This window comes from Argopecten irradians, chromosome 14 (genome assembly GCF_041381155.1).
Source record: "Argopecten irradians isolate NY chromosome 14, Ai_NY, whole genome shotgun sequence".
Taxonomy (NCBI): Eukaryota; Metazoa; Mollusca; class Bivalvia; order Pectinida; family Pectinidae; genus Argopecten; species Argopecten irradians.
In genome coordinates, this window is record NC_091147.1 from 18,635,393 (window position 1) to 18,652,248 (window position 16,856).

Genomic DNA, 16,856 nt, shown 5'->3' on the forward strand with positions numbered 1-16,856 from the left:
AACCTAGCATTATAATAGGCACTAAGCAAGGGCAGAAGCTACCATATATATTAGGTCAAGTCTCATCAGGTGACCTATTCTAATTGCCTTTTGTCCATTATCGTGCATTGTGAGTCGGTAAATAATTTACATTTTCGACTTCTATAAATTATATAGCCCCATTTCATGCTGTGTTGTTTGGAGGCAAGTTTGCCAGGTATGAACTGAATTGGGTTTTTTTCAGTTTTCACCACCTCCGAAACCCGACACATCCTTAACTAATCTCAGCTGTTATGAGACTTTAAAATCAAGCCAAATCAACCAAATACAAGTCAGTGTTTTTTTCACAGCATTTTATTCATATCATCATGTGTAAATAGTTTTAATCAAATGACTCCCATCTTTTGATGGTTTGGTACTTAAATGTTATGTTTTCAAATCAGTATATGAAATCATGTAAAATAATTCAGAAACCAAACCTTAACTGTCTCTAGCTAGGCAAGACATCATAAGGAAGTTCCCACATACTTTTTTTTGTAAAAACCAAAATCTCAATACTTTGTACAGAAAATTCAGAGTTATAAGCAACTTTAAAATACTGTCTGTTAGAATAGTGTTTAACAGGCAATATTTAAGAACTTCCAACTCAAGTTATCATGCACAGGGTACTGTATAATATGAAATGCTAATTGTGTTCATGGTTTAATGAAACAATGGACATTGATGAAAATGTATCATTTTTTAATCTGGTATCTGAATGTATAAATCCTATTCTAAGCGTGAAACCACAGAAAACATACATGTATCATGTTACACAGTTTACTGTACATAAGACATAATCAGATCAAAGTCCACATTTTAACACAGACGTACTAAAATTACACTACACTCACTCTCACATGAAATCTCCCGCTGAGTCCCAATATGCTATAAAGCTTGCCATAAATTTCACAATCACAATACTTGTGTGTTATCAAAGATAGCAATCTGTCTCATATTTAAACAAAACTGGCCCTGATTTGATATTCCTGATAGTTGTACATCCAGGTAACGAGATTTGGTTTTATTTTGTGTTAATCTCTAACAAGTCACCTTATTCTATATACTACTGTAATCACAAAACATGATAGTGAGTGTCTTTTATAACTTTATATAAGTGTATTTGTATGAACTGAGAGAGCCTAACAACAGAATCTGTCACTAAGTTTAATCAGATGTTTGAATTAAAAAAAAAACACATTTATACTTGTATGAACATTGGCTCAGTGAAATGAAAATAACTATTTTGGCCAAAGCCCAAATTTACAGTCAGCCATCTATCAAAGAAACAGATAAAGTCTAAAAAAAAATAAATACAGTATCTATCAACCAAAATTGAAAGTTAATGATTTGTGAAGGTTCCAAGTTATTACCTCACTGTCACATGTAAACACATGATACCACACTTCCTGTCATATAAATGTTCTCTCTGTATCTATCTCTGTATTCTTCACTTATCGACACAACTGAATTCCGTATTTGCAAATTACAGAGTAATCTCCCTTGCTGGTAGGTATCCATTGTGACATCATTGTTTTGTGAGCGAAACTCGCATCATTTTCTCCAAAAAGAAAGATGTTACGTCTGCAAACATACGACATTTAAATCAATACCTACCTGTAAGAGCAGATAATTCTTTAATGTGCAAATACAGAATTGCCTTTAGCATTAATAAATGTAACTTTGTATAATGATACAATCACTCTCCTTGTCATACACTTCTTCCACTCAATAAACCACATATTAGCTAGTAAATCACACATTCTCTCATGAACCACACATTCTCTCATGAATCTCATTAACCACACATTCTCTCATGAACCACACCTTTCCCTCTCATAACGCCATCTTTCTTCCTTCTATGCTTATTGTTACAGCACGCTGGCCTTTTCCAATCTTTTTCTTCTCAGCAAATGACCTTGCATGTTTTTCATATCTAGTAATATCCTTTTTCCGTGACGTCTGAAATATCATAAACAAAATCCTGGATAAATAATAGAAAGTGGCAGAAATATTTCAAAAAGAAAAAAGGTTCCCACATAAACATTAAGCATAGAAAGAGATCACAGAGGGACCATAGCGTCTACCATAGATCTCTGTCAGTCAATGAAAAGATGTTAATAGGATAGCCTATGTTAAGCCAATCAAATAAAATAGTGGAATGAGATACCTTTTCTCTACATTTCCTTTCTTTTCAATGTTCTTTTGAAATATTGAATATGCATATGGAATCACATTGAGCCTACATAGCAACAACATACTTCAATTTTCAAATTCAATAGAGTTTGGATTTGTTCAGAATTAAGGACCCAGCGGACTTTACAAGTTTTATTTGAGGAAGACCCCTCTGTACTTTCTAAGAAAACCTCAAAATACAAAATGTTTGCATGTGATTATTCACAAAATACAAATAGCAGAACTACAGGAAGAACCTACATGTGAAATTTGAGTCAGAATCCTTCAGTACTTTCTGAGAAATATCAGTAACAAGAAAAGTTTATGGACGGAAGAACAAATGTTTGGACCACGAACAAAATGTTATCAGATGATGGTGGGCTAAAAATTGGCGTATTTTTGTGGTCATGCCAAATTATGATACAACACTGGTCAGTTCTACCAATAATGTAGAAGATTTATTGAAGTAGAGATGAAGGTATATGGATAGTTAAAAACTACAAAATTAAAGCAATGCAGTTTGTGTTAAGTGATTTTTTTCCATTAAGACAGTAAAGAAACGCTTCACTGACCTTGACCATCTCTTCAACCTTCCATTTCGGCCGCACCACATAGTCTTTATTAGATGGCATAGGAACTCTTGCTCTCATTATCCAGCCTTTGTCACCGGGACGAAGGGCCCTGAAGTCATAGAATCGACGTTAATTATCCACATTTGGTAAATGAAGATTCACTAGATGAGATGTATTGAGAAAGTTTTCCAAACTTGATATTGTACACCATCACAAACTGTTTTTCTACATATATATACAATGCAATTTACTTTTGCGAATGTCAACAAAGTAATTTCACGAAAGTTTATCTTCACAAATTAATAATAACCTGTATTAAAAAAGATTTTATTAAATAAAAAAATACACGGAAATAATTCTTCACAAGTTATTTTGAAATGGAAATTGTTGAATTTAGTAGCAATAAAAGATATTTGGTTTACAGTTACATGTACTAACGACTTACTGTTGATCTCCAGCCAGGGCATTGTCAATGTCTCTCCTTGGGGTCATACCCTCCGTACTATAGGAAAAAAAGTTTTATATCAATATGTAGGACACAGAACAACTTCTCATTACTGTACATTAATAGTGATGCTAACATTTAATTACTAAAAAAAGAAAGTTTTACCATATTGGTTTTTTTCAAAATATCATTTAAAAAATTCTGTTATCCTATAAAGTGTATGGAAAATATTGCAATGAGCTTAAAAATCATTGGAAATACAGGCATTCATAGTTATCTAGAAACTTTTTTAGACATTTGTTACCGACAGAAATTCTTCTGCGGAGAAACTCAAAGAATTATTATATCATAATGTGTTTTGAAGAACAAGTCAAGGTGACATACTTAACAAAAATGGCTTTAAATTTTTAAATAAAACTGCAATACAAGTTTGATAACTTTTCACTTGACCATGCATCAATACAGCAAAATGAACATTCACTGTTAACCTAGATTTAGACAGAGAACCTTGTATTTGTTTGGTGTTGTAACTTAGGCCATGAATACAGATGCTCTGACATTATCATTGTTAATGATTAACTTTATATTTTTGTTTCAGAAATACTATTGTCTTAATATATCTCACAAAAATGAATGATTTTGAAATCTAACCTTAATCTCCTCCTCTTTGGCAGCTGTTCATAATCTCTCTGTTCTCTTTCCTCCTTTGACAACATCTTGTAGTTCGAGGTGAGGTTAAAAATCGGACGTGACCAATCGTCTAAATTGTCAACAAGCATTTTAATTATAAAATGGCAAGCTCCGAGAAAAAAACATTAAATTGACAAGACACAAATTCCTCATTCTTCACAGTTGCAGTTCATTTCTCAACAATTGTTTCCCTACAAGAAGGTAACCCTGATATCTGTCAATTATCCGACTAAGCACATATCAATTATACAACTAAGCTAAAGAGAACTACTTGTCATATTTTACCTCACTGTTTACCAGCCATATTATTCAGCTGAACAGTTACTGTAACCCTGTTAATGCTTAGAGAATTACAGACAAGTGTAACTTTATTGTGAATTTTATATATTTGCCCTTGAAGTAATGTATTAATTGATACATAATATTGTTAAGAGTATAACATAAAATATTTTGAGAGAAACCATCACATTCTTTTGATAACAAACGTATGATGACAAAATTGATACCTACCAACAAAGGCAGATAACTCTGTTATATACAAATATCATTTGAGGTAAATAGGAATATATATTAGCGACTTAAAACTTTTTAGAACTATTGTAGTATTAATGGTACACTTACTTATGAGTTTTCCACAGCGTTCTTTGTTCCTTTTTGTTTCCCGAGGATGTTTGTACAGGTACATTACAGCTTTCCCTATCCCACTAGCCTTCAAGCCTTCGTTACTGACGGTCGGGAACTAAACACAAACAAGATCAGTTAGTGCCTACAGGTAGAACTCACCTTGGTATATAATTCTATGTGACATAATAAACTGTCAAAATAATTCTGTGTGTAATAACAAAGTTACATAATTATTCTGTTTATTAACATATTAAATATTACAAATAATATTTAGATCTCTACAAAACAAATGTGCGTAATACAGTTTTACCTGTATATTAAAACTACCTGACTTAACACCATTTTTCTCTGTTTGACTGTTATGCTGTTTGCCATTGTGAACTTGCATAATAATTCAGTGTTATGAACTTGGATATTACTTCTGTATGACACCATTCAACTGCCAGGAGAATACAGGTATACTTACATCATGTAGGTGTTTGAGAAAGGTATCTCTGATCTGTAGGTGAGGCAAACTTTTATCTGGTAATGGTGCCAGCCATTCCTGTCATACAAAAACAACAAAATCACAAGGTTATAAAGATAAACTAAAGGTTATGTTTGTCCTACATATTATTCTGCATTTGCATATTAAGAGTTATCTGCCTTTGTGGGTCAGTATTGACTGTCATGTCATGTGTTTGCAGGTGTAACGTCATACTTTTCAGAGAGAAAATGATGCGAGTTCGGCTCACAAAATAATGACATCACAATGAACACCTGCTTGCAAGGGAGATAACTCAGTAATATACAAAGACAGAATAGCCAAAGCCAATATATTTTATTCTTCTGAAAGGTACAATTAACTACATCATTTGTAATTAAGTTGGTAATTATTTACAGAAAAACAATATATGTTTCCTAACAAACAAGTGACATCATAGTAGTAACTGTTGGTCTACAAGAGCAGATAACTCTGTACAGAAAACTTACAGTCATAGCTGCCAACACTCCGCAGTCCAGGAACGCCAAGTGTAAGTCCGATCTGGAAATAAGTAAACAATACACGGACCAGTTTTATCAACATTCCTTAATATTCTCCATAGAAAAAGTATTACAGAAGTTAAAGTTCCTTAACTGAATATTTTCTTTCCTTTAATCAATAGTAATTAATAGTTATAATTAATAGCATTTTTGATGAGAGAGTCACTTCAAACTTATTACTTTTTGACAATAATAAGGGATCATAAGGCTGCAATTTTCAATTATATAAAAAAAACCTTTATGATACAGAATTAAAGAGACAATTTGCTCAGGCCAATTATTTTACATAAACAAGAAGCAAAATATAGCATAAATGTATTGTTCTACATTTCTTATGAAACATATAACGTTAAACATTGACCAATTCCACGACATAGTTAAGTATTTTAATAAATATCGCTGAAATATCAAATCGTTGATCAATACGATTAAGCAGGTACAATATGGACGCTGTACCCATACCCGAGCCAAAGTCACGCACGTTAAACAAATGAACTGCATAACCACTGAGAAGGTGATAAAATTATTTTTTAGGCAAGACAATTCACCTAATAAGGTAAACACACTACTGTCAGAGCGATCTGAGCAGTTTTAGACAAAAGTTGCATTACTCTACGAGCAAGGGACAGGGTTCGACATACAAGAAGTTCGACCACAGTGTGTAATGGCGGACAGCGAGCGAGTTTGAACATTTCACACACATGTCACCACCATGGGCTTTTCAGGTATATCACAGTAAAACCGACTGATCTAATTTCCATTAGAACTGGGGTTTTTCCCGATATATGTAGTGTTCTCTTAGACTGAATTGTCCCTTTAAGAAAAACCTCTTTCACGTTAAGATTGGTAGACACATAGAGCAATCTTCCCAGGCATGTTGTCAATGCTAAGACAACAAAAGCATTTGAGCATTTTGTTGATAAACACTCTAAGAATATAACTCATGATCATTAATAGAACCTATCATGTCTATATTGTTTAATTACATATGCCTTTGCCATTTATATATAGTTATACACAACTTGTTGTTTGTAAATATTCTCATGATATGGACTTAAAAGCTTTTAGCCTTTGTTCATTATTTTTCCATTTAAGTCCATTAAGGTTTAGTAACTTCTATATTGCTTTCCCATGGAGAATTTCAAGCTTTTTAAAGAAATCCTTTAAGTTAGAGAATGTTGATGAAACTTGGGCCTGATCTGTCACATACAACACAACATGTAACTACTTATAAACAAGGATTGACCATGGAATGGGTACATATATAAATTATATAGGAAAGTTTACAAAGTATTGTTGATCATAAGAAGCAGTCAACACCAATACAAGTTACTTACTTTTTCAACTGAGAGTTAACATCTTTGAGGTATTTGAGTTTTCGTGTAGCCGGCTTCTTTTGTGTGTTCAGCTCTCGATCAGCCTACAACATATTTTCAGAGACAGTCACCAGCTCACTAAACTAATTAAACCTTTGTATTTATCTCTAGAAGACTTATTTAAAAACTGCTGATGTAAAGATATAAATGTGATAGAACTTCTGCACAACAACAGTTAACAGTTATGATAAGAAACTAAGATGGTAGAACTTCAACTAATGAGAAACTTTGTAAATTTTTTCCCTCAGAACCTGCCTGAGAACTTGTTTTCCTTCAATTTACTGACAAATATATAAAAAATTTCCCTTGGATGGCATCTTCGACAAATATGGCATCCTTGACAAATACTTGCCCCCGATAGATAAAAAGAATTATTTGTATTCAGTATTTACATATTACAGAGTTACCTCCCTTGCAGGTAGATATCCCTTGTGACGTCATTATTTTGTGAGCAAAACTGGCGCCGTTTTCTGTGAAAAGTATGACGTTACGCTCGCAAACACATGACCTAACAATCAATACCTACCTGCAAGGGCAGATAATTCTGTAATATGCAAAGACGGAATATGTACATGCACGTTAGAAATCATGCATCTTATCAAAGTTTTGATACAGAACATTTTACAAAAAACACCCATCATCTACTATATCTATTGTGTGAAATCTAATATAAGGTGTTACCTCTGCAGCTTCCTTCATCTTTTTTATCATGTCCACAATGAGATCATCATTATCATTGATGATATCAAAGTCTTTCCTTTTCTTTCTATTTTTGCGGCTTTCTTCTTTCTTTTTCATCATCATGAGATCAAAGTCCGACACAAAATCTGCACCACTATAAGAAAATACATAGAGTAAACAGCCATGTTTTACATTCATTGTTACTCTTTTTAAAGATAAAATACTGATTTAGCAGTAATCATATTTTAACAATGTTTTGCTCTCACATATCATTGCATTAATTCTATTTTCTGTATGCAGTTAGTATAAGTCCAACAATGTTAAATCAGAGTCTCTCCTAAGTAACAGTCATTGTAATGATGAAATCTAGAGTGTAGGAATTGGTAACCAGATTTAGCAAGCACAAAAATCCTTTATTTAGATATCAATTAGTTGTGATTACCCCAGTAATAACAAGACATCATTTAGCTGTTATTAATATATATATATGTCTGTTGAACTTTTATATATGAGTGACCTTCCTTTATCTTGAAAGAGAAGCCTCAAGTCAAGAATGGGGAAGAAATTATTAACATAAGCATATAGATTGGGACAAATGACATATAGTTTTGATAGCAGTTTTACATGAAATTCAATAGAAGTATTCATTTTATATTGTTTATAGCAATTTTACAAGAAATTCAATAAAATATGCATATTCTAGTTTTGATAGCAGTTTTACAGGAAATTCAGTAAAATATCCATATTCTAGTTTTGAAGGCAGTTTTACAGGAAATTCAATAAAATAGCCATATGCTAGTTTTGAAGGCAGTTTTACAGGAAATTCAATAAAATAGCCATATGCTAGTTTTGAAGGCAGTTTTACAGGAAATTCAATAAAATAGCCATATGCTAGTTTTGAAGGCAGTTTTACAGGAAATTCAATAAAATAGCCATATGCTAGTTTTAATGAAAGTTTTTTGTAAAGCTAGATGGAAACACACAGATCAATAGAGGTTACTTGATCATTATCTTAAAGTGTACACGGAATGGTTTGGTATATAAGGCTTGGTAAATGTGTCATTGTATAAAATTTAGAATGGAGAAAGTACGAGTTTCATAGCGAATACGGTATTACGGTACTTTTCTCTAGAACACACCTGAAGCCCAAGCCATTGACCCCGATTCGGGACCCCTGACCTGTGACGTCACGAGGACAATGGGACCTACTCTACTCGCATAAGATAGAGTGGCGATTTTCTGTGTCTGCCATCTAATATAAACTATCTGTTTGTAAATATCGATTTTTACAGACACAAGTACCTGTGTACATGTCCGATACCTATTACATATTATCCTAAATCACAGATATGAGTTTGGAATAAATGAACATTTCTGCAGAATTATACACAATATAATGTGTATAATAATCCACGTACATTGTAAATCTACGGTATTTGGAACCACATATACATGAATATTATGTAAAGGATTCTTGACTATGTTATCCAAAACCCGACTCAGGTCGTTGTACTGGTCAAACCCGCTTTACAAATTTCTCACTTTTTCATATAACCTACCATACGAATTAAGTTATGATTCTAAACAGATTTTTTTGCATATATGTAAATGCATCTACTAATTGCATTATATCTGAAATCGATCCATTTTTTTTTGACGAAATACATTCAGCTTTCATATAATACAATACATCCGACAACTTGTTGATATTTCGCTCAAGTTCATTTATTAGTGTCTTTAATTGAAAAAATAAATCATGCAGGAGTCACACGAAAAAAAGACTGAAGATGTCTATGTCTAATCCAAGTTGCAGATATCAAGTACAGAACAAAATCAGAACTGTACTTCCGAATAGCCAATGTCGTGCTGCGTTTATCTGTTTACCTGTATACAGCAGTAACTAAAATGTGTGGTCAACCGAGACTAATGAGGGGGCTAATAACCAGATTACGTAAGAAATGTGTTTAGTGACCTGTCACGCTTCGTTGATTAGCTCACGTCAGGTGTCAAAAGTAAGATCACAGGTAAGTTAGCGATGGACCATCATTTAATTGTTGTATAATGTCATATTTATTTCCACTTTTAAATCCTTGGTTTACAGTAAAATACACCGTTCGAATAAAACATAAAATAAGTGTATAAATCACTAGATGTATACATAATTGTATATTTCAGAATGACAAATGTATACATTTGTCTCGTATATACATTTCTAGTTATATGTGTAACAGGGTGCAGGATTTACAATAAATTTAATACCTGCCTCTGCAGTCTGACGCTCAACCGATCGAGCTAAAGAGAAGTTCTCCCTAGCCGAGCGATATATTGCAGCTAGTATTGACCAGGGTTACATATGTATATGTATTTTTATAACAGAAACTACAGAATTATTTACAAATGACAATGCAAATATGATGCACAATGTCAGAATTTAGATATTTCCTAGAAGTTGCTAGATTTTGGATATCCAATTCTTTGTGAATTTTGGTCAATATCGATCATTATATAATGCTAATAATGATAGTCTATATGACCAAAAAATGTACAGTTGAATATTGTTAAAATAACACATGTTCTCATACATGTACATGTAGCTATAAAAGTAAGATAGACTCATTACAGCTATAAAGGAATTATGTATTTTAAATTCAATTTCTCAAGTGGTTTATTTTTTTTATTTACTCTCCCTCCCAATTTATGTCTATGATATTTATGTGTAATGAACTATGAAATACATTTAACACCTTTTATTTTCGTTATGCTGATTCTAGAAATCCATAGGCCAAGTGAATTTTTATTTATACAGAAACATATTCACATGGATACTTATATGACCATCATTTTTCGAATTTGTCTCTTTTTATATGACATTATGAAAATTGAATATTCCCCAGGTTTGATAATTTAGTAAACTGTTAAAACAGAGATAAGATGTCTACTTAAAAGTTTTTACACAAGGTACACCTGGCTTACACCAGAAACATAAATAACTTATAATTTCCGCTAATCTACTTATGTATTTAGCATGATTTCAGTTGCAATATTTCCTATTTTATATATAATTAAATCGTCACCATAACTGTATACTGTATATATATATCTGTAAAATTCTTGTAACCCCATTTTAGGAATACATATATGTCCACCTTTGTGCTATAACCACACTACCAAACACCTCACTGCCGTTGTCCTCGTGACGTCACATCCGGTTATTCCCCCAAATCAGCGTGAGCGGCCGATTCCCTGATTAGCAGTTGATATACAGGTAAAAATCGAGTACTTCGGAGGGCGGTATCTCGGTACTGAAGCGGACGATTTTGATGTGGGTTTCAACATTCTTGTCAGGAGATCAAACAGAATAACATATCTAAATATCATTTTCCATTCCGTGTACACTTTAAATCCAGAGTTGTTGGTAAGTCCATTAGATCAACATCCTAAAAGCGACATTTAAGGATGGCCTCACATGTTAAGTATTTGTATGTTTTTAAAGACTGAAATATATCCGTGTTGTATATTTCTTTGTTGTGACTCTTTGTAACATTGGAATTTTATAGTGTTATCTCACTCACTGAAGAATGTCCCCAGAGACACATTTGTCTAACAAAGCCGAGAACACATTGGCTAACATTAATAGACTCTACACATTTACTGTAATCACCTTATCAAACAAGGCTATGGACACACATGTTACCAAATTAATTTACTTACTCATTATCGCGATTCACCTCGTCGTCAGAGTTGTCGGGGGCAGTCTGACTTGTATTTATTTCTCCAGTAGCTTGTTCTCCTCCTTCGTCTTCGTCCTCAGACAAAATCGCTGTCATATAAAAAATCAATCATGCTATAGTTCATTCATGGTTGTCTGAAGATAGTAGATACAGAGAATTCTCAAACAAAATTGCTGTCATATAAAAAATCAATCATGCTACAGTTCGTTCATGGTTGTCCGAAGATACAGAGAAATTTCAAACAAAATTGCTGTCAAATCAATCACTCTACAGTTTATTTTTTGTTCATGATTGTCTAAAGATACAAAAAAAATTGATAAAGAGTGTCCAAACAATCTTCTCTAATCTATAGAGTGTATTACACAGAGTGAGTTCTAGATCTTTAATATCAGCAGTAACAGTTACAGAAAATATTCTGAGTTAGTATATTCTTTATCAAAGCTTCATTTAAGAGGATATTTTCTCAAACAAAAACCCTTTTTTTTTTATCTTACTTGACTTTTTCTTTTCCTTTTTCTTGTTTGCTGCTTCTACATCCTCTTCTCCAAAACCCTACAAGATAATAAACAATAATCAATTCTCAAGTTATTGTCTGGAAAACACCATTCCAAAAACAATCCATCTTTAGTTACAGTAACAGTAATCTTTGTGGTTGACTTTTTGACCTGAAATTCAATCCCACTCTGCGTTTTCTCATACAGTATCAATGTATGTAGTTTAAAAAAAATCTATTAATCTGTTCTCAAGTTATTGTCTTGAAAACAACATAGAGACAAACAACAAACACTATAGTCCCCTTAGGTTTCACCAACAGGGGACTAATAAAGCAGTTTACCACCTCAACCCTGGAACACCCCTTAGTGTTATCATAAAGCTGATTTTATATATTAAATTACTGTATCAACATGATCTGATGATATTGTCAAGTTTTGTCAAAACTATAAAGTCAAGTTATACCTCAAATTCCTCCTCTTCATCACTGGATCCAAAAATATCTGCAATCAGTTCCCCTACTTCTGACCTGCAAAAGATGTTTTCTTTCAACAAATGTAACCCTGGTGAAGACTATATACTACAGAAAACTTCTCCAGCTCAACTGATTGAACATCACAAGTAAGCCTCAAGAGACCTCAATATTGATCCTTAGCTAATTAAAAGGCAGAGATTAAATCTATGTGAATCATATATTCTGCTACATAAACATGAAATATATTTAATGACACATTATTATCAAGAGAGGGGTATTCATTCCATACTTGGTCAATAAGGATATTTCATCTTTACACTCAACATGTGCCACAGCCAAATGAATTTCATTAATACTAAGATATTTTTTTTTCTTCATCTTTATGAAAGCAACATAGTGTCTTACAGTGAAATATAAATTTGCATGAAAAGTGGTAAGATTTTTCAAAAGACAAAATAAATACTAAATGAAGAACAATATCTTTTGTCTTTTCTTTACATCTACATTTACTGAACAGACCTGTTTTACCACAATTGACCTCTGTGACCTTAAATAAAAATATTTCTGATATATTCACTCACTCTTTATCGCTATCATCTTCATCGTCACTTCCTTTAGCTGGAAAACAAAATTAATCATCTCTTATTTCTCTGTCACACCAGGAAACTGTTTAACATATGGTACTACACCAGAATGTTAAGAAATTTACATATATCTCAGCCATCAGTAATAAATACAATACCATCATTTAATACCATTAACAACATAAAATAGCAGAAAATGAACTCTTTTTAATAAATAAAGAAATAAATAACTCTTGCCTATAAATCTTACTGATCCTCTATGTCTTTCTAGGGGGTCAGTTACTGACTATTAAGCTAATAATGTAATTAAAACAAACCAAAATAACCTTAATAAACTCATAAAAAAAAAAGAAAAATAATAACTTATCATCCAAACCTTTCTTCTTAGAAGTCTTCTTGGCTCCCTCATCTTCACTATCAGAATCTATCCGACGACGGCCAGCAGGAGATCCACTTCCACTACGTGACCGCGAACGGGAACCCCGGCTGCTGCTTCTCGATCTAGAACGCACAGATGCTGGACTTCCACTTCGCGAACGACTTCTGGATGCTGAACCTCGACTTCCACTCCGAGATCTGCTTCTTGACACAGAACCTCGACTTCCACTTCGAGATCTGCTTCTGGACACTGATCCACGACTTCCACTCCCAGACCGGCTTCTTGATCTAGAAGCTGGACTACCACTTCGTGACCGCCTGCTTCCAGCTGGGGATCCAGGTGGACTACCACTCCCTGTGGGGGATTGGGGAGGACTGTCATTTCCTGCAGGAGATGCAGGACCACTGGGAGAAGCAGGATCACTTCCTGGTGACATTGTGGGAATTTGTATTTCAGATGGAGAACCTAGACCACTGTTAGCTGGGGAGTACATTGGGGAGGCAGCAGGAGAACCAGGAGGGCTACCGCCTTCTGCTGGGGAACCAGGAGCACTTTCATATTCCCTGGGAGAACCAGGAGCACTTGCACTTTGAGCTGGGGACCCTGGAGCACTACCAGCAGGGGAAGCTGGACTCTGACTTCCATGTGCACTTCCGGTTGGAGAACCAGGAGGGCTGCCACTGCCAGTAGGAGACATGGGACCACTAGGTGACCCAGGGGGACTACCACTTCCCATTGGCGATCCTGGTGGGCTGCCATCAGGACTAGCTGGGGGACTATCGCCTGGGGAGGCTGGTCCACTTCCCGGGGACATTGGGGGTGTTTCTGGAGACATTGGACCTCCACCATCGGGTGAGCCTTGAGGACTTCCATCATATGACCCTGCTGGAGAAGCTGGGCCTTCATCCCCGGAATGCATTTCCTCGTCATCCACAATATCCTGTTCCACCTCCTCCCTCTCCACCTCTCCTCCATCACTCACATACTCAGCATCCTCATCATCGGCTCGGATACCTCCTCTCTGAGATCCAACCTCGCTTCCAACATCAGAGTCATTTTCTTTGGCCTGGTCAATATTCATCATCTACAGAGTAATATAAGAAAAGAAGTAAAAATAAAGAACACTTGATTTTACTTAATTAAAACAAAACAACAGCTGGTGTTGAGCTCATGAAAGTATCATTTTCTATTTGGTTCCTGTGTATGTATGATACATTACTTCCAAACACAATTGCATATCAAAACATTATAAAAAGGGATATATCATGTAACTACAAATTCAATACATCAATATCCTAGATGCAAATTTTAATATTCAGTGCTTTGTATATATTTCAGATAAAAAAGAACAATGTAAAATAATCACAAGTTATCTCCCATTTTAATAATCGTTTATTTAATTTCAAAATTGATAGTTTTTAGAAAAAACATAATTGATAGATCATCATTTTAAATTGAAAATCAGTCCAACACTATGAATAATATAATTATCTTCACATTACACCTTCACACATTCACCCCTGAAAATTAATGATAATGAACAGCCTTTATTTCAGAAGAGTTATAATGTGTCTTCAGGGGTGAATGAGTTATTATTGTCATAAAATAACACTTTCAAATTGAAGTACTGTCAGTAGAACACAGACCTCCTCTTGAACTCCATCCCCTTCCATGTACATAGGTTCATCCTGCACTGGGGTGCTTCCTCCACTCCCTACAACAGATAATTGTTTCTATATCAATATCCCAGCTAGACACTTCAGTGCATTATATGACTAAAATTACCTCTCATGTGTCATTCTAATCAATGGAAGTTATTGTTAATTCCTATTTACATATAAAATGTTCAACCCAATAATTATAAGCGCCCATGTCCCTACTCCATATTTGGAGGCCTCAATTTCAATTGCCAGAGCATAATTCAAGTCCAAAATTGCATAAGATATACAATAATTGTTTTTATTGTTTTATTAAGCACCTTTTTATTATATATATTTTTTTATTTTTCAAATGTCTTGGGCGCCTATAGGGTCAAATACTATGCAGCATTATATACACACGTACACTACAGTAAAACTTGAATAACTGGGTTAATTGGAAAGGTTTACTCGGCTGTATAAACATGAAAGAAAATAATCACATGGTGACCTTATCATTCCATAGGATTATAAGTCGAGTCCAATTTCAGCTCTTGGTTATATGTTTTGTATACAATGTTACGAACAGACAAAAAACAGCTAACAAATCATGGGACATGGTGACCAGTTTCTAAATGTAAGTTTTGACGAGTCCATCTACAGACTACAACATATGTGTTGAACATATACAAAAATTACCAGTGTATTCATCTTCCTCCATAACAAGTTTGCCACCAGGTCGTAATTATGTAAAATAAACAGTGAACTTGGTCCTTTTCCCTGGTAGCTTATTTCAACACGCGAAGTTTCTCGTTTTATCAACAGGAAGTGAATTAGTTAGCGACCTCTACTGGATGGTTTACAAGGGACGCAACTCTAGATCTTGTTATCCTATTGGAGGTATCGCACCACTTTTGTAGAGGACACCTATAGGCCGAACATGCATTTGTAGAAATGTGGACTATATTGCTAAATGTTCATATTAACAAATTGTCACGCTTATTTAACTAAACTTGTAAGGATTAAAATCTTTTTAATATTGAGAAAAACTTTTTTCCTCAGAAAGAATTTTAACCTACATGTGTAACTACATATCAAAGATGCCACACTACAATGTACATGTAGACTGTATATGTATAGTAATATGCCATTATGCCTAGATATAATATTGGCAGTTTCTCTAATACGTACAGTATACATAAACGAATCTTAAAACCATTTTTATCCAAAAATTCAGTAATATACCTTTGAATGAATATATCATAATTTCCATGCAAATATGTTTTTGTTAAACGGTAATTATTTGTTGAATGGATGGTAACATTCAACAGTTTTTCAGTTTATGAATTCATTTGAATCGGTTTGAAACAATTTTCAATGACGATTTGCTGAAAGGGGATATAGTATTATTTTCCCGAACAGAGATATGTATACCTGCATGTTATTTTCCCGATTAAATCTAAACTGGTTTATACATCCTTAAATTTATTTTGTTCAAAAATCATACCGTCTTTTCGCAAGTGTCAAACTGACACTCAATACCTCTCGATCGTTGCGTTTCCAAAGCCCGTCAGCAAATGTCTCAACTTTCAATCCGGAAATCGATTATTTATCTGTTATCAGCAAAGTTCACGATAACCAAATTAAAAATGATGTACCGCTGACAAATGGTATTTTCGCTATCAAACACAGGATCAGACGCATTAGTATGTTTCTTCAGTTAAAAAAGTTACTTACGTTTGTACCATTACCACCTCTGAAAAGTTTAAGTTACTTACGTTTGTACCATTACCACCTCTGAAAAGTTTAAGCTTCTTATTTAACGTCAAGATGGAAATATTAAAAATAATTAATTGCGACCCGAAAAAACTCCATGACACTAATGAAGTACGGATTGCGTATATACAAAAAGAAAAATAAATTATTTTGTATATTTGCGTTAATTATACTCATA

The 16,856-nt window shown here is 33.9% G+C and overlaps 1 protein-coding gene across 1 annotated transcript; it reads right to left on the reverse strand.

Annotated features, from left to right (window-relative positions):
- Positions 1-301: 301 nt before the first annotated feature.
- LOC138308307 (protein IWS1 homolog) lies at positions 302-15,741 on the reverse strand. The gene is made up of 16 exons (XM_069249301.1): positions 15,602-15,741; positions 14,912-14,979; positions 13,263-14,349; positions 12,884-12,920; positions 12,293-12,356; positions 11,830-11,887; positions 11,316-11,424; positions 7,605-7,758; positions 6,885-6,967; positions 5,497-5,548; positions 4,991-5,068; positions 4,522-4,639; positions 3,862-3,970; positions 3,211-3,267; positions 2,766-2,874; positions 302-1,980 (listed from the first exon to the last, which is right to left on the reverse strand). Exons 1-16 carry the CDS (start codon positions 15,621-15,623, stop codon positions 1,855-1,857), a joined length of 2,331 nt encoding a protein of 776 aa, XP_069105402.1. The 5' UTR covers positions 15,624-15,741; the 3' UTR covers positions 302-1,854.
- Positions 15,742-16,856: the final 1,115 nt, after the last annotated feature.